The following is an 18,243-nucleotide window of genomic DNA, read 5'->3' on the forward strand; positions in this document are numbered from 1 at the left end:
TATAGCAGCCCGAATGAACTAAGGAACATATGAAAAGATCCTCAACATCACTATTAGGGAAATGCAAATTAAAGTCACAATGAGATTTCACTTCACATCTATCAGGGTGGCTACTATCAAAATAAAGAAAATAACAAGTGTTGGTGAAGATGTGGAGAAGCTGGAACTCTTGTGCACTGTTGGTGGAAATGTAAAATGGTGCCGCACAGCCACAGTGGAAAACAACATGATGTATCTAAAAAAATTAAAAACAGAATTATCATGTAATCTAGTAAATTCCAGTATGGATATATATTTAGAACACTTTTTGAAAGCAGGATTCAAAGATACATTTTTTACATCTGTGTTCATAACAATAGCCAAAAGTTGGAAGCAACCCAAGTGTCCATTGATAGATGGATTATATGTGATACATACATATAATGGACTACCATTCATCCTTATATATATTCCATTAAACATATCAGGGAATATTATTCACTCTTATACCATGGATGATTATTCTGCCTTATCATATTATTCAGGAAAATGTGGTATATACAGATAATGAGACATATTTAGCCTAATTCTGACATATACTACAACATGAGGACCTAGTGTAAGCCAGGCGCAAACAGACAAATGTAGTATGATTTCAATCATATGAGTTATCTAGGGTAGATAATTCATAGAAACAGAAAGTAAAATGGTTTTAGGGGTGGAGGTCCAGGGGAGAGGAGATAAGGACTTGTTGTTCAACGAGTACAGTTTCAATTTTCCAAGATGAAAAACTGATGATTAGTTGCATGGCAATGTGAGTTTACTTAATACTGCTAAACTGTATACTTAAAAATGGTTAAAATGGTACATGTGGGCATGGGCATGGGCTCGAAGAAAAGCAAGCATTTCTGGTCCAGGTTTTGGCTTTCAGATTTGCTGAATCCTGTCTTCACAGAGTCAAGGGAGACATGTCAACTAACTCAGAAGAGTTTATACATAAGAAAGGCAAATTTTGGGGAGTTTCAAATTCTTTCTGTGTAGTGGGCAAACGTTAATTGCACTAAATTCTTCCCTAGTATATAAATAAATTAAGCAGATAAATAGTTTGCTCATCATATGTCTAACAAGAAGTAAGGAAATAGATAATTGGAAACAATACTTTCCCCAACTTAATAGAGCTAAATAACAAAAATAATGTTAACAAAAAGAACGAAATAGCTAAATTGTAGAAGATATTTACTGTCAGGCATTGTGGTTAGTATTTACAAATCAATCCGCATTTTACCCAATGAAGAGTAGGCCCCATGTTTCATACATGTTGAACACCTATTATGTGCCCTGTACCATTAAGTCACTGGAGACATCTGTGACTACAGCAGGCAGTGATAAATTCTAGTATTTTCCCCATTTTTAAGAGAACAAGGGAACTATTGAACTGTGGAGCCACTGTTGGAACCCAGAAAATCCTATTTAGAGTACTCAACTCTTGCATGTGCTGGTCATATGTCATAACAACCAGAGCTGATTTCTAGACTCCACATTTTTTTTTCCAGTAGAGTCCTACCTAAATAATGACAGATTATTTCTCTTCTGCTCTTTTTCCTTTCCTCCACCGAAATGCTTCATTTGCTCATGTCAGACATGTTTTGTTATTAAATTGGGCCCCATGTTACTTACCCATATATCCTGGTTTTGTCTTCCTGAGACTGTATTTTCATAAACTTGAATATATTGGCCAAACACTTTGTTCACCCCAGTAATATATCCATAAGCAACTCTTTGAAACCCTACATAGTTCTATCCATTTATGAAAATGTCCACAAGGCTTTAGATTTCTATCTGTTTGCCACACACCTTTGTGTCATCACCAGGATATAGGCATGCACTAAAATCAGAACTGAACCAACCAAATGAAGGCTCGGAGCTCAGGGAGGGCACATCTAGAAGGGCTCACTAAAGGAGTTAGAGGTGTGGAAATGTAAGCACTTCTGGGGAAGAGAGGAGAGCCCAGTGAATTAGAGGAGATGGACTGCGATGACCGAAGTCTAAATCACCTCACTTGGCAGCTGGTTGATGCCTTTTATGTTGCAGGCCAGAGAGTTTGCTTCTGGATTGATTGTACATTCTGACTGGAGGAAACTTAATGGCTAAGGAACAATCTTTCAGACAGTTACATTATAGATAGAATTTTCTGTCTTCTGAAAAAAATTAGGAATCTAATGAATGATTTAAAACAATTAAAACCATTAACAAATGCTAAATCAGTAAGGTCTAGAATCTTGAAAATCTATTCATTTTTAACTTTTTACTTTGAAAGAATTTTAGATTTACAGAGAATTACAAAGACACTACAGAGATTTTGCTTAGGCCTTAACCCAGCTTCTTCTCATGTTAGCAACATACATGACCATGGTATAATGAATCAAAACAAAGAAATGAACATTGGGGCAATATTACTAACTAACATTCAGATTTTACTAAGATTTCCTCAGATTTTTAAAAACCGATGTTTTGTCTTATTTCAAGAATCAATCCAGACTCTCACATTGCATTTTCTTGTCATACCTTCAGTCTCCTCCAATCTATAACACATGCTCAGTCTTTCTTTGGCTTTCATGACATTGAAACGTTTGAAGAATATTGGTCATTTATTTCATAGACTGTTCATCAATTTGATTTGTCTAATGTTAACTCATGATTATGCTGAGGTTATGTGTTTAAAGGATTAAAACCACAGAGTTTATCTGATCATCTCATCACACAATATCCAAGACACAAGATATTGATGTGTTTTATTACTGCTGATGTTAACTTAATCACTTGGTTAAGATGCTGTTTGTTACACTTCTGCCCTATAAAGTTACTATTTTTGCCTTCTACACACTACATGGTAGAAGCATATCACTAAATACAGCCTACACTCAAGTCTCTAATCTAGTTTCTCTCGTTCATTTTTATGTTATCTGACATTCTTGGTTATATAGTATAATTAGCCGTTTTAGGATTCACAAATGTTTATGATTTCATGAAGCCAATGCTGTCTATCTTAGAACAACTCTAAATTTAATCAGGAAATAATGCAAGCAATAATATTAAAATGTATAAAGGAATTCTTGAATTTAGGTAGCTCAATCAGAAGAATTAAATGAGTTTCAAAATACCAAAAGTAATATAAGTGTAGCAATTAGTAAGTTTAGCAACCATATTAATACAGAAATAACCTCAGAACATTGTATTATCAGAATTAACTAGATTTATGGTAGAGCTGCATCTATTATTAATGAGAAAAAATAAAATTTCAATAGACTGTTATGCAATAATTGCTTGTCACTCTGAAAAAATTAATTTGGATTCTCATATCATATGAAAAAATTATAATATATTACATAATTAAATGTAAAAGCATATTTACAAGAACAGAAACTGAATATGTGTAAAATCAAGAGTTAAGGAGGCATGTGGTTCTATTTTCTAGACAGTGCTTGGAAAAATATACACAGAACTGTTCAGTGCTTGGTACACAAATGAAATAAAAAATAAATATCCATCAAAATATTATGGCTACAATGTATAGGAAATGTTTTGACAATGATTAGGAATTATAAAATTATACACCAATAATGTAAATAACCTACACAGAAACTACAGTAAATGAAATAACAGGTAAAATAAAATCAAAATTGTAAAACTTGATTGAAAAAAGAATTTAAACTAGCAAGTAAATGGGTTACTATTGAAATTTACTACCAATAAATATTAATTAGAATAATGATAAATTACCATTTTAGCCAAATAAATAAGCAACATTTTAAATCAAATGTCTAAATAAGTAATAGGTTCAATAAATCAAATATTTAAGATGTTCAGTACATCATGGGAAATATAGTTAATAATAGTGCATTGTATAGTTCAAATTTGGTAAGGGAGTAGATATTACATGTTCTCACCATGCACAATGAAATGTTATAACTCTGTTAGGTGATGGATGTGTTAATTAACTTGATTGTCAGAATCATTACACAAGAGATAATTAGAGCAAAACACTATGTTGTGCACCTTAAATCCATAAATTTAAATTTCTCAACCACATATATACAAAAATGTTTAAAGATTTTGTTCCAATTCATCTATTCTTTGAAAATGATTTTCAGAAAACACTAATAACATATGCATGAAGATGTTAACCCACATTCTCCTACAGGTATCATCATATTTCCCAACTCCACAAACAAGCTTCCCAAGATAATTTTTTATACATAGTACACCCAAATGCCCTTTTTGTGTGTCTTATTCAACCCACTCCCATCAAGTTTCTGTCCCATTCATTCCACTAAACCAGATCCACCTAAGGTCACTGATGGCATCTGTTTTTGAGTCCATTAAGATAGGTCAGCTTTCATCTTCCCTGAAAGCACCACTGTCTACCCCTCATTGTCTCTCCCTCATTCTTTCCTATTTCTCCTTCCAACTGCACTGACCACTTCTCCTAAGTGCTCTTTGCCCTTCACAGACTCTCCTTCTCTGCCCTACCTATGACTGTTGAGGATCTGCAGGACTAGGTTTAGATCCTGTCTCAACGTTCCCTCTTTATAACTATGCTAAGTAATGGATTCCCTACTATCCATTCTCATGCCCTCAATACCAGACATGCAATAAAAAACCCCAAATTAATACCGTTGCCCGTCACATTTGTTGTTCATTCTAGACCCATATTCCCAGCTGCCAATAAGATTCTGGAATCACTGTTTCCCTTGGTATCCATGGGATTTTTGTTCTAAGGCTCCACACCTGTCCTCCGGATACCCAAATCTGTGCATACTCAAGTCCTGCAGTCCCCTTCGTATATGCGAGTTTCACATCCCACAAATACGGTATTTTCTATCCATGTTTAGTTTTACATGCAGAAAATGCAGATGTGGAAAGTGAACTGTATTTGAGGAAAAAAAAAAAAAAACCTGTATAAGTGGGCCCATGCAGTTCAAAAGTTCAAACCCATGCTGTTCAAGGGTCAACTGTACATATATCCCAAGTACCTTAAGAAGGACATCTAATATAGTTTTTCCCTTCCTGTCATCATTTGTACCTAAAGCTTCTGCTGTGAGAACATTGTTTTCCTTTACTTCTTTTCCTAGCATTTAAAAGAATTGCAATAAAGTAAGCATTAATACTGTTTTTACATCTCTTTCTCTGTAAGACTGAGAGTGCTTCATTCAATTGTATTTCTTAAGGGGAACTCTACAATCTGCCACTTACTTAACTTACACATATAATGCGAATGGAATAAATGAGTAAATACATTTTATCGTCCTTTCTTCAACGTTGTTCAAAATGTGGGTGTGGATTTTGTTTTTAGAAAACATTATTTCAAGATATTTTCCTTAATCGGTAAAACAAATGAGAATTTAATGAATAAAACACATGCAAATTGAATAACATGGAAAGATAAATACATTTGTAAATGTTAATACAATGTAAAGATGAACATGTTATTATATGTAAAATTTCTAAATATTATAAATGAAACAGATGCAGAAAGAGTGGAAATAAGTAAGCAAATAAATAACATCAGAGTAGTCATGTTTTAGGAACCGAAGGCCAGCACTGAATGTTTTTAACATATACTTGCTGAATATCATTAACAAGGTATTTGCTGAGTTTAATTCAATAAATTCTGTGACAAAGGCAGAAATAAGAGTCTATTGAAATGACCAAAGACACATGTGCAAGTGTGATATGGTGGATTAATCAATGAGAATTATTTCAGGATGACCCCAGGTCTTCATCCTTACTTCTCAGTCCTTGCAAGTTTGTTGATGAAGAGAAGGATTTCATGATTCCACTCTGACAACCTCCCAAGCACAGTCACTATATTTCTTCCCTCTCAGGCAGATTCCCTGGATTCCCTGGAAGTACCTCCTCAAGGCCAGTGTAGGGCCCCAATCACCCCCACAGATTCTTCCTCTCCTGTTGCCTGCCCTAAGCAAGACTCCAGGCTTTCTAGCTGCTGATGAAATCCAGTGTGGAGCTGGTCCAGGAGGGTCACGTTCCAGGCAGCAGAGGAGTGCTCTGTGGGGAAGAGGCTCAAGATCTGCTGCAGCATCTCATGGAGGACAGACATGGCCTGGGCCTTCTGCAACTGGTTGCCATCCACAACTCCAGGGGGAAACTGAAGTCTTTTCTGTCCTTGAGACACAAGAAAGCGGAGATTCTCCACATTTGGCCCACAAGTTCCAAGGTGTTCCTGCTAAGTAGGCCATGGTTGTGAGGCAGATCACAGCTCAGAGATCCAACAGGGCCACAGCTGCAAAGCACCAGGGCCACCAGTAGAAGAAGCAGGAGGACCATTGGGAAACGAGGGTGCTGCTGGCCTGGCTGAGCTCGAGTCTGGATGAACATTGGACTCCAGTTTCTCTGAAGGCATTCTTTTTATGCATGACTTACAGTTAGAAAAAAATAGTTTTCAGCGTTGGCCAAGATGGTCACCTAGAAGCTACTAGTGTGTGCCACTCGCATGGAGAGAAATGGAAGAGGCAAGTAAATACAGCACCTTCAACTGAAACATCCAGGTACAGGCTTTCGGACTCAAGAAAACAACTTGACCCATGGAGAACAGAGCAAAGCAAGGCAGGATGACTGCCTACCCAGGAGTGACACAGAGCCAGGGGAGCCTCTCCTGCCCAGGGAAGTGGTGAGTAAGTGAGCAGCCCTGGGGACCCACGCTTCCTCCACAGATCTTTGCAATCCTTAGATCAGATCTCCTAGTGAACCCACTCTACCACAGCCTTCAGTCTGACATGCAGGGCTACTTGGTGTTTCAGCAGAGCAGCTGCTCAGGCATGCGTGGGGACCCTGGAGTCTTAGCTACCCAGGCCTCCCACAAAAGAAGCTATAACTCCAGTCAAGCAGGAGGCTAGACCCCTTTACATACCCCTAGGAAAGGGGTTTCATCCAGGGGCTGAGCAGTGACAAGTGGCAGTCCCCCCTTCCACGGCCTGTCTCAGGGTAAGACCCACTGGCTTGGGAATCCAGCCAGCCACTGGTAGCAGCCTCACACCTCCCTGACATGGTGCTCCCAGCGGCAGGGCGTGGGCTGCCGTCTTTGCTGTCTCACAGCCTTAGCTATTGGAGCCTTTGGGTTCTAGGGAATCCAAGGCAGCTAAGGACTGGAGCAGCCACCCAGCACAGCCCAGCAGCTCTACAGAGAAGCAGTCAGACTGCTTATTCACGTGGATCCCACAATGTGTTTCTTTTCACTGGGTGGAATGTCCCCAGTGTGGTCTCCACTCACCTCCACCAGTGTTTTCAGGTGGACAGCAATTTCGAATGTCCCTGGGATGGCGCTCCCAAAGGCAGGGGTAGGTCGCCATTGTTGCTGTTTAGCTGCCTTAGCCATTGTTGCAAATGCCATTCTTCTGTGCTGGGAGTGGTAGCAGACCCTCAGCACAGCACAGTTGCTCTAGCAAAAAGTGGTCAGACTGTTTCTTCACCTGAGTCCTTGATGCTGTTTCTCCTCAGTGGGCGGGATATCCCAACTGGGGTCTCCAGTCACCTCCTGCAGGTATGTTGTAGCAGGCAACAGGTTTCACCTCTCTGGAACAGAGCTCCCAGAGGGAGGGGCAGACCCCCATCTTCACTGTTTCATAGCCTTCCCTGTTGATACCTTCAGGTACTGAAAAATGCAAGGTGACTGTGGTCTGGAGTGGACCCCAGCATATTGCAGCAGCCCTATGGAAATATGGCCAGACTGTGTGTTATGTGGATCCCTGATCTCCTATCTCCTCACTGGGTGTGTCTGCCAGGCGTGGGTCTGCAGCCACCAGCTGGGGTTATCGAGCCAATAGCAGCTCTGCAACTCCCTGGAACAGAGCTCCCAGTGAGAAGGGTGAGTTGCCATCTTTGCTGTCTCACAGCTCTTGCCATTGCTGTCTCCAGGCTCTGGAGAGTCTGCAGGGAACAGGGGGTGGTCCAGATCCCCAGCACAGAGCAACTACCTCACAGAAGAATGGTCAGACTGTTCTCCATGCAATTCCTGGTTGTCACCTCTCCTCATTGGCCAGGAACACCTGACCAGAGACTCTAGTACAGGCACCCTTCCCCTGCCTATCACCTCAATCAGGCAGTCCAGCATTTCTCCAAGGAAGAAATCCCAGAGTCAACCCACAACCCATCCACCACTACCATTGCAGTGGGACAGCCCCAGCAGCCCTTTGGCTGGGGAAGGAACAAATGGCCTAGTCACTACACTGGCACCTCCAGCACACCATAGCCACCATAGAAAGAGGAATTTAGCCCCTCTTCCCTGGGAATCCACATCCCTATTCTTCAGGAGGCATGGCCCCCAGCCCGTGTCTGCAGAACAGTCACCCCACCCATGGCTGAGCATATCCACTGGTAGTTGCCTGGAGTTTCCCTGGGGAGAGGCTCCCAGAGCCATCCTACCTCTGCCACTGCCACCGCAGCAGTTTTATCCCTGCTGCCTTGAGTCTGGGGAAGAAAGAAAGAGCCCGAAGCTCTTTGTTTACAAACTTACAGCACGCCACAGTCACCTGAACTTACTGCACGCTGCAGTTACCATATGGGGAGGAGAAAAGTCTCTGCTCCTCGTGAGATTTTCACCTCTTGTTTCCCAGTAAGTGAAGCTCCAAGCTTACACCAGCAGTGCAGCCACCCCACCCCTCTGGCTATACACTATCATTAACATGGCTTCACATTTCTTGGAGGTGGAGAAACCAGGGGCAACAGAAAGCCTGTCTACCATTGCCTCTGCAGTGGTGCCACCCCAGCTACCTTGGGACTAATGATGCAGCAAAGACCCCAAGTGCCTTATCCATACCTCCAACAAGCTACAGTCAACCCAAGAGAGGAGGCCAGTCTGTCTCCCATTGGTCAACCACCCACCCCTCACATCACCAGGCAGGGAACCCCTGGCTTGGGCCCACAGCACAGACACCCCCATTCCAGGCAGATTGCACTGAGTGATTGCTGGCCTGCATCTCTGGAGTGGAGCACCCAGGAGACAAGCAAAAGACCCTCAGTTACAACTACTACTAAGGTCCCTTCCTTCGATGCCTCCAAGCTGGGGAGTAAACATTAACCCTGACATAATACCAGAGCTGTTGTGGGCAGCCTGGGAGTGCCAAGATACAAGCTACAGTCAGCACTCAAGTGGGAGAGGAGCCCACAATTTCATAGCATTGAGCAGCACGGCTGCAACCATGAGGAAATATAGGGGAGCCACATGACTGAGCAAGAGCCTGACAACTGACCACTACACCTAAGGGTCACCTACTAGATCATGCCCAAAGCTTCAACACTAAAAAATCTCACTAACATACCCTCATTAAACCAAAGACAAGTCAGCTACAAATAAAGACCCTGCACAAAGCTGCAGCCCTATGAAAACATCCAGAAAAGAAGTCTATTTATTGATTGAACTCAAGCTACACTCTCATACGCAGAGATGAGAAAGAACCAATGCAAGAACTACAGTAACTCAAATGGACGGAGTTTCTTAGGTCCTCCAAATAATCACACTAGTTCTCCGACAAGGGTTCTTAACCAAAATAAGTTAGCTACAATGACAGAAATGTAACTCAGAATATGGATAGAAAGGAATTTCACTGAGATTCCTGAAAACAGTAAAACCTAAACCAAGGAAACTAAGAATCACAATCAAAGGATACAGGAGGTGACAGACAAAATAGCCAGCATGAAAAACAACCTAATGGACCTAATAGATCTAAAAAACACATTACAAGAGTTTCACAATGCAATCACAAGTATTAACAGCAGAATAGACCAAGCTGAGGAAAGAATCTCAGGTCTTGACGGCTGGCTCTCTGAAATAAGACAGTCAGACAAAACTAAAGAAAATAAATGAAGAGCAATGAACAAAACCTCCAAGAAACAGGGGACTGTATAAAGAGGCCAAATCTAGGAATCACTTGCATCCTTAGAAGAGACAGGGAGAAAGCAAATAACTTGGAAAATATATTTCAGGATATCATCTATGAAGAGTTCCACAACCTTGATAGAGAGACCAAAAGTCAAATACCCTTGAAATCTACACCCAGATTGGCAGGCTGTTCTAATTCCTAGGGTTGCACAATACATAGACGAAGGGATAAGTTAGGAGGCCCCGGGGAGGCTGGGCAGGGTGGAGGAAAGGGACACATCCTGACCCTTTTTCTTTCCCCATAGCTGTCCATTGCCCCAAGAGGACAGGTCCTGTCTGAAGCTGGGAATATTTTTTCTCTCTAGGATCCAAAAGTTAGGGAAATGGCCTAAATCCAGTACCGGGGTCAGTTCTTTCTTGGGAAGAGCCTCTTTTTAGCTATGAAGATACATCTCCTGCAAGGAGGCCTACTTCTCACTAACAGCCTGCTCTCCAGACTTGGCTGCTGTCTTGGTGCATTTTGACCAGTTGGTGGCTCTCTTTCCCTGTAAATGTTTAACAGTCTCCAAGTAAATGGAACCTGCCTTTTATTTCCTTTTTTGCTGAGCTACTGTTATGTCCTTGTAACAGGGACATTGCCTCTTTTTCAGAAATATTCATCATAAGAAAGGAAGGAGAGTATTTTATAAAAGAGCTTCTGAAAAACCTAGAACTTTCAAGAACTTCTGCTTTCATTTGTGATTTTGTACTCTTAATGGGAAAGTGATGGATAAAACCCACAAGAGAACTGAAAACAGCTGTGTGAAGAGGCAGTGCAGGCTCACGATGAGTGAAGAAGAGACCACAGTGCCGATTTCTAGAGGAAGAGGAAGGAAACTAATGTGATACGGAAAAGCAGGGAGGAAAGGGGAAAGTGTGTCAGCTCCCAGAACCAGCAAAGATGTATATTTTACTTAAGTTTAGGAGACTACCTTCATATGGGAGTGTACTCTGGAATTCCGAGAGCCAGGAAACAAATGTGCCAGGTGTCAGAATCAGTTAACCATCAACACGTGTATTCTGCACTTCACTCTAGATGCTGCTCCTCTGTCAGGTATTTCTACAAGCCACCATTTCCTGACTGAATATAAATAGGACTTTGAAATGAGGTAAGACAACTTTTCAGCCTCTCTAGAATTCATGACAGAATTGTTTTTTTAGGCTGCCTAAAAAAATATATGCAAGCATAATGGAATTTCAATGAAAAATAATTTATTGTTATTTATACCTGATGTGTAAATTTTGTATTGGGATTTCCTTAATCATTATTAATCTCCTCTTTTCCTCAATTATACACAGCCATATCCTGCTCTCTTAAATTCCTTGGTTGTATTTTCACCTGATTTTGACCAATTCCTTTCTTTCTTTCTTTTTTTTTTTAATTTTGCTTTAAGTTCAAGGATACATGTGCAGAACGTGCAGATTTGTTACATAGGTATACGTGTGCCATGGTGGTTTGCTGCACCTATCAACTCGTCACCTAACTATTAGCACATTTTTTTAATCCAGTCTATCATTGAGGGGCATTTGGGTTGGTTACGTGTCTTTGCTACTGTAAACAGTGCTGCAATAAACATAGATGTGCATGTATTTTTATAATAGAATGACTTATATTCCTTTGGGTATGTACTCAGCAATGGGATTGCTGGGTCAAATGTTATTTCTGCGTCTAGATCCTTGATGAATTGCCATACTGTCTTCCACAATGGTTGAACTAATTTACATTCCCACCAACAGTGTAAAAGCTTTCCTATTTTTCCACAGCTTCACCAGCGTCTGTTATTTCCTGACTTTTTAGTAATCGCCATTCTGAGTGGCATGAGATGGTATCTCATTGTGGTTTTGATTTGCATTTCTCTAATGATCAGTGATGTTCAGCATTTTTCATGTTTATTGGCCACATAAGTCTTCTTTTGAGAAGTCTCTGTTCGTGTCCTTTACCAACTTTTTGATGTTTTTGTTTTGTTTTGTTTTTTTGTAAATTTGTTTAAGTTCTTTGTACATTCTAGATATTAGACCTTCGTCAGATGGGTAGATTGCAAAAATTTTCTCCCATTCTGTAGGCTACCTGTTCGCTCTGATGATTCATAATTTCTTTTGCTGTGCAGAAGCTCTTTAATTAGATGCCATTTGTCAATTTTAGCTTTTGTTGCAGTTGGTTTTGGTGATTTCATCTTAAAATCTTTGCCCATGCCTATGTCCTGAACACTATTGCCTAGGTTTTCTTCTAAGGTTTTTATGGTTTTGGGTTTTACATTTAAGTGTTTAATCCATCCTGATTTAATTTTTGTATTAGGTGTAAGGAAGGGGTTCAGTTTCAGTTTTCTGCTTATGGCAATCCAGTTTTCCCAGCACCATTTATTAAATAGGGAATCCTCGCCCTGTTCCTAAAGTATTGAGAAAGAGAATCTCTTCGTTTCCAATTTTATTTTATGAAAGAAATGTGTCAGTTTTTACTGACATTTAACAGAGAATTAATCAAAATAATGATCAATTACTATTGTAAATAATTTTATATTTTATGCTTTAAAAATATAAAATATTAAATGTATTAATATGATTTACCAATGCATCAAATAGATGAAATTTATTTAGTGACATATATTTTCAAAAAGGAAACACTATGCAGATAAAAGATAATCCACATTTTTGGAGAGGGCAACCTTATTACTTCCCTCCATTGCAAAGGCAGATCTCTCACAATTTTCTATGTGTGTTATCTTGATTTTTCTTTTCGGATTCACTCTTCTACCTACCCCAGTATGGCTTCTGCTGATTAATTCTATCAATCCAGCTCTCAGTAAGCTCTGCACTGCCATCTCTTTTCTTGCTGTAGTGCTCAGTTTTAATTCACATTTTTCGTAAGTCTATTGATTCTTTTTCTAAGCACATTTGTTGTCTAAATATGCTTTTATCACCATTCCCTCTTGTCTTTCTGCTGTTAAAGTATTCCACCTCTGTTTTCTTTGTGTCTCTTCTGTTTCCCTGCTTTAGTGGTGGAAGGTCCTCAGAATCCAGTTGAAGTCCGTTTTTCCCTCTCCACTTGCTCCCCACATGGACAGCCATTCCGTTTCATTTTTGGCCTTTCCATTGCCAGTTAGGAACTTCCAGATATGGTATTCCTTGAAAACTGCAAACTCATTTATCTGACTGGTAATGTACCTTTTCAATTACATGTTGAAAGTCAGTTTACAGAGAATATCTCTGCTTTAATTTCCAGACATGTCTCAATCTACCTTCTGCTAAGAGGAATTCATTGCTTTTTCAGTTCTTCATATTACAGCAGTTAGCATAACTGATATTAATTCAGCATTATTATTGTTTTTAGATTTCTTTCTGGACAAAAATCAAAGATACAAGAGAACAGGAACTGTAGTTTTTATGTTCATGTTTGTATCCTGATGACAACATACAGCTTGGTATAGAAAAATACATTTTTCTATAACTTGAATAAAATTATGAGAGGTAACTTAATTAAATCATCTATTTTTAAGTCAGGTTGGACAGTCAGGCTTGGCATTTTATCTTAAAGAATAAACAAACACAAGACATTTTGTATAGTAAAAAAATTTAATGAAAAAGGAAATTAATATATTGGCTAAATATGAAGAGCATATATTATTACATTAACCACAATGTAAAGGTACACATGATATTACATAAAAATAATTTAAATCTTAAAAATATGTAAATAATAAATATTTAAATAAACAGATGAACAGAGACAGCAGCACGGTCTTCTGTAAAGGACTAGTGCCTGCACAGGCAAACACGATGCTTCTTTACACTCCTGAAAACATTTGAAAATTTTGATTCAACTCGTGGTGGTTATAAGAGACATGAGTCTTTGAAATGGAAGAACTCATGAAAGTGTGAGATGACATGTCTGGCAATGAGGATCATTTCCATGTTGAACCAGTTTTCAATCCTTCCTCCTTAATCTTCTTTGCAAGTTTGTTGAAAAAGAGAGGGATCTCATGATTTCTGCTCTGACAACCTCCCAGGCACAAGGGCTGTATTTCTTCTCCGTCAGATAGAGAGTGATTCTTTGGAAGTATTTCTTCACAGCCAGGATGGATTCCTCATTCATCAAGAGAGTCTCTTCCATCCCAGGCTCTGCTATCACACAGGCTTTCAAGTCATTCAGTTGCTGGTAAAGCTCAGCGGAAAATTTTTCTAGGAGGTTCTGTTCCCAAGCAGCAGATGAGTCCTTTGTACTGAAGAGATTGAAGGTCTGCTGGATCATCTCATGGAGGACAGAGATGGCTTGAGCCTTCTGGAACTGGTTGCCATCAAACTCCTCCTGGGGGAATCCAAAGTCATGTCTGTCCTTCAGACAGGAGAAAGGAGAGATTCTTTCCATTTGTGCCAGGAGTATGAAGGCCCTCCTATGACCCAGGCTATGGGTCTGAGGCAGATCACAGCCCAGAGAGCAGATGGGTTTGTAGCTGAGCACCACCACGGCCATCAGTAAAGAAAAGGACAGGGCCATTGGGATGTTGCAAATATTGCTAGGCTACTTGAGGTGGGTAACCTTGAACCTTGGCCTCTAGGTTTTCTGAAGACCTTGCTCTGTGCATGGGTCTTAAATAGTGAACATACTAATTTCCATTTTCTAAATGTTCTAGTTTTACTTTCTATCTCTGTTTTTATTTTCTTTATTCACTCTCTACATGTGTTGAAAGATGTTTTTCATCATTGCCTATTTTTCACCTACACTCAAAACTTTTTATGGTATTATTTTCTAATTGAAATCTTCATGAACTTTTAATAACACACATTTGGCATATCTATTTATGTATACTGTGTACACCTCTACTTCACAAATTAAAAACTATAAACTTTGCTCTTTTTATTCAATGTAAAGTTAAGAATGACAGAAAAGTTAAAGTAAAATCTAAGTTTAAAAGCTATTGACATTTAACCTAATTTGATGAATATTATTGTGGAATAACTTTTAATGTAATTTGTTCATGTAAATTTTGTTGTGTGAAATTACATATGCAAAATAAAAATCTATATAAATTCACATTAATAATATGAATGTAATTATCTACCTAATCATTCAAAACTGCTAAAAATGTGAATAATTTTTTTTTGAATTTTATGATTTTTTTTTTATTTCTGTGAAGAATGTCACTTAAATTCTGATAGGGAATGCATAGAATCTGTAGATTGCTTTGGGTAGTGTGGTCATTTTAACAATATTAATTATTCTGATTCATAAGCATGAGTGTATTTCCATTTGTTTGTATCCTCTTGGATTTATTTCATCAGTGTTTTGTATTTCCTTGTAGAGGTCTTCTCCCTTCTTGGTTAAATTTATTTCTATGTATTTTACTTTTTTGTAACTATCGTAACTGGAATTTTCTTCTTGATTTCTTTTTTAGCTAGTTTGTCTTTTGTGTATGGAAAGGCTACTGATTTTTGTAAGTTAATTTGTATCCTGCAACATTACTGAATTTACTTATCAGTTCTAAGAGATTTTTGGTAGAGTGTTTAGGTTTTTCAGTGTACGGAATCATGTCATCCACAGAGACATTTTGACTTCCTCCATTCCGGTTCATATACCTTTTCTTTCTCTTGCCCATGGCTCTGGGTAGGACTGCCAGTACTGTACTGAATAAGAGTGGTGAGAGTGGGCATCTTGTCTTGTTCCAGGTCTTAGAGAAAAAGCTTTCCACTTTCCGTCACTGAGTATGTTGTTAGTTATAAATCTGTCATCTATGACCTGTATTGTGTTGAAGTACTTCCTTTTTATTGAGAGTTGTCATCATGAAGGAATGTCGAATTTTATCAGATGCTTTTTCTGCATTTATTGAGATGATCATATGGTTTTTGTCTTTTCTGTTGATGTGATGTAACATATTTTTTAATTTGTGTATATTGAACCATCCTTGTATCCCTAGGATAAATCCCACTTGATCATGATGTATTATCTCTTTGATGTGTTGTTGGATTCTGTTTGGTAGTATTTCATTGACGATTTTTGCATCTGTGCTCACCAGGGATATTGGCCTATACATTTTTTGTTGTGTCCTTGTCTGGTTTTGTTATCTTGGTTATGCTGGTCTTATAGAATGAGTTAGGGAGACTTCCCTCCTCTTCAACTTTTTTGGAACAGTTTTATTCTTTTTAAAAATCTTCGTAGAATTCAGCAGTGAAGTCATGTGGTCCTGGGCTTTTATTTGTTGGGACACTTTTTTTTTTTTTTTTTTTACTTTTTATTTTATTATTATTATACTTTAAGTTCTAAGGTACATGTGCATAATGTGCAGGTTTGTTACGTATGTATACTTGTGCCATGTTGGTGTGCTGCACCCATCAACTCGTCAGCACCCATCAACTCGTCATTTACATCAGGTATAACTCCCAATGCAATCCCTCTGCCCTTCTCCCTCCCCATGATAGGCCCCGGTGTGTGATGTTCCCCTTCCCGAGTCTAGTTCTTTTAATTGTGATGTTAGAGTGTCAATTTTAGATCTTTCCAGCTTTCTCTTGTGGGCATTTAGTGCTATAAATTTCCCTCTACACACTGCTTTAAATGTGTCCCAGAGATTCTGGTATGTTGTATCTTTGTTCTCACTGGTTTCAAAGAACATCTTTATTTCTGCCTTCATTTCGTTATGTACCCAGTAGTCATTCAGGAGCAGGTTATTCAGTTTCCATGTGGTTGAGCGGTTTTGATTGAGTTTCTTAGTCCTGAGCTCCAGTTTGATTGCACTGTGGTCTGAGAGACAGTTTGTTATAATTTCTGTTTTTGTACATTTGCTGAGGAGTGTTTTACTTCCAATTATGTGGTCAATTTTGGAATAAGTGTGATGTGGTGCTGAAAAGAATGTATATTCTGTTGGTTTGGTGTGGAGAGTTCTGTAGATGTCTATTAGGTCTGCTTGCTGCAGAGATGAGTTCAATTCCTGGATATCCTTGTTAACTTTCTGTCTCATTGATCTGTCTAATGTTGACAGTGGGGTGTTGAAGTCTCCCATTATTATTGTACAGGAGTCTAAGTCTCTTCGTAAGTCTCTAAGGACTTGCTTTATGAATCTGGGTGCTCCTGTATTGGGTGCATATATATTTAGGATAGTTAGCTCTTCCTGTTGTGTTGATCCCTTTACCATTATGTAATGGCCTTCTTTGTCTCTTTTGATCTTTGATGGTTTAAAGTCTGTTTTATCAGAGACTAGTATTGCAACCCCTGCTTTTATTTGTTCTCCATTTGCTTGGTAGATCTTCCTCCATCCCTTTATTTTGAGCCTATGTATGTCTCTGCATGTGAGATGGGTCTCCTGAATACAGCAGATTGATGGGTCTTGACTCTTTATCCAGTTTGCCAGTCTGTGTCTTTTAATTGGAGCATTTAGTCCATTTACATTTAAGGTTAATATTGTTATGTGTGAACTTGATTCTGCCATTATGATACTAACTGGTTATTTTGCTCGCTAGTTGATGCAATTTCTTCCTAGCCTCGATGGTCTTTACATTTTGGCATGTTTTTGCAATGGCTGGTACCGGTTGTTCCTTTCCATGTTTAGTGCTTCCTTCAGGGTCTCTTGTAAGGCAGGCCTGGTGGTGACAAAATCTCTAAGCATTTGCTTATCTGTAAAGGATTTTATTTCTCCTTCACTTATGAAACTTAGTTTGGCTGGATATGAAATTCTGGGTTTAAAATTCTTTTCTTTAAGAATGTTGAATATTGTAAAAGCCAGAAGAGGTACTGGGTTCATCTCACTAGGGAGTGCCGGACAATCGGTGCTGGTCAGCTGCTGCAGCCTGAGCAGACCAGCGATAGCTGAAGCAGGGCAAGGCATCGCCTCAACTGGGAAGTGCTCTCTTCTGGCTTGTAGAGTTTCTGCCGAGAGATTTGCTGTTAGTCTGATGGGCTTCCCTTTGTGGGTAACCCGACCTTTCTCTCTGGCTGCCCTTAAGATTTTATCCTTCATTTCAACTTTGGCGAATCTGGCAATTATGTGTCTTGGAGTTGCTCTTCTCGAGGAGTATCTTTGTGGCGTTCTCTGTATTTCCTGAATTTGAATGTTGGCCTGCCCTACTAGGTTGGGGAAGTTCTCCTGGATGATATCCTGAAGAGTGTTTTCCAGCTTGGTTCCATTTTCCCCCTCACTTTCAGGTACCCCAATCAGACGTAGATTTTGTCTTTTTACATAATCCCATACTTCTTGCAGGCTTTGTTCATTTCTTTTTCTTCTGTTTTCTTTAGATTTCTCTTCTCACTTCATTTCATTCATTTGATCCTCAATCGCTGATACTCTTTCTTCCAGTTGATCGAGTCGGTTACTGAAGCTTGTGCATTTGTCACGTATTTCTTGTGT

General features: G+C 39.2%; 1 protein-coding gene and 1 pseudogene across 1 annotated transcript; both read right to left on the reverse strand.

Annotated features, from left to right (window-relative positions):
• Positions 1–5,739: 5,739 nt before the first annotated feature.
• LOC140713055 (interferon omega-1-like) lies at positions 5,740–6,337 on the reverse strand (annotated as a pseudogene).
• A 7,467-nt stretch (positions 6,338–13,804) lies between these two features.
• On the reverse strand, positions 13,805–14,405 carry LOC140713056 (interferon alpha-17-like). The gene has a single exon (XM_073022177.1). It carries the CDS (start codon positions 14,403–14,405, stop codon positions 13,836–13,838), a length of 570 nt encoding a protein of 189 aa, XP_072878278.1. The 3' UTR covers positions 13,805–13,835.
• Between the last annotated feature and the right edge of the window lie 3,838 nt (positions 14,406–18,243).

Source organism: Chlorocebus sabaeus, chromosome 12 (genome assembly GCF_047675955.1).
Source record: "Chlorocebus sabaeus isolate Y175 chromosome 12, mChlSab1.0.hap1, whole genome shotgun sequence".
NCBI lineage: Eukaryota > Metazoa > Chordata > Mammalia > Primates > Cercopithecidae > Chlorocebus > Chlorocebus sabaeus.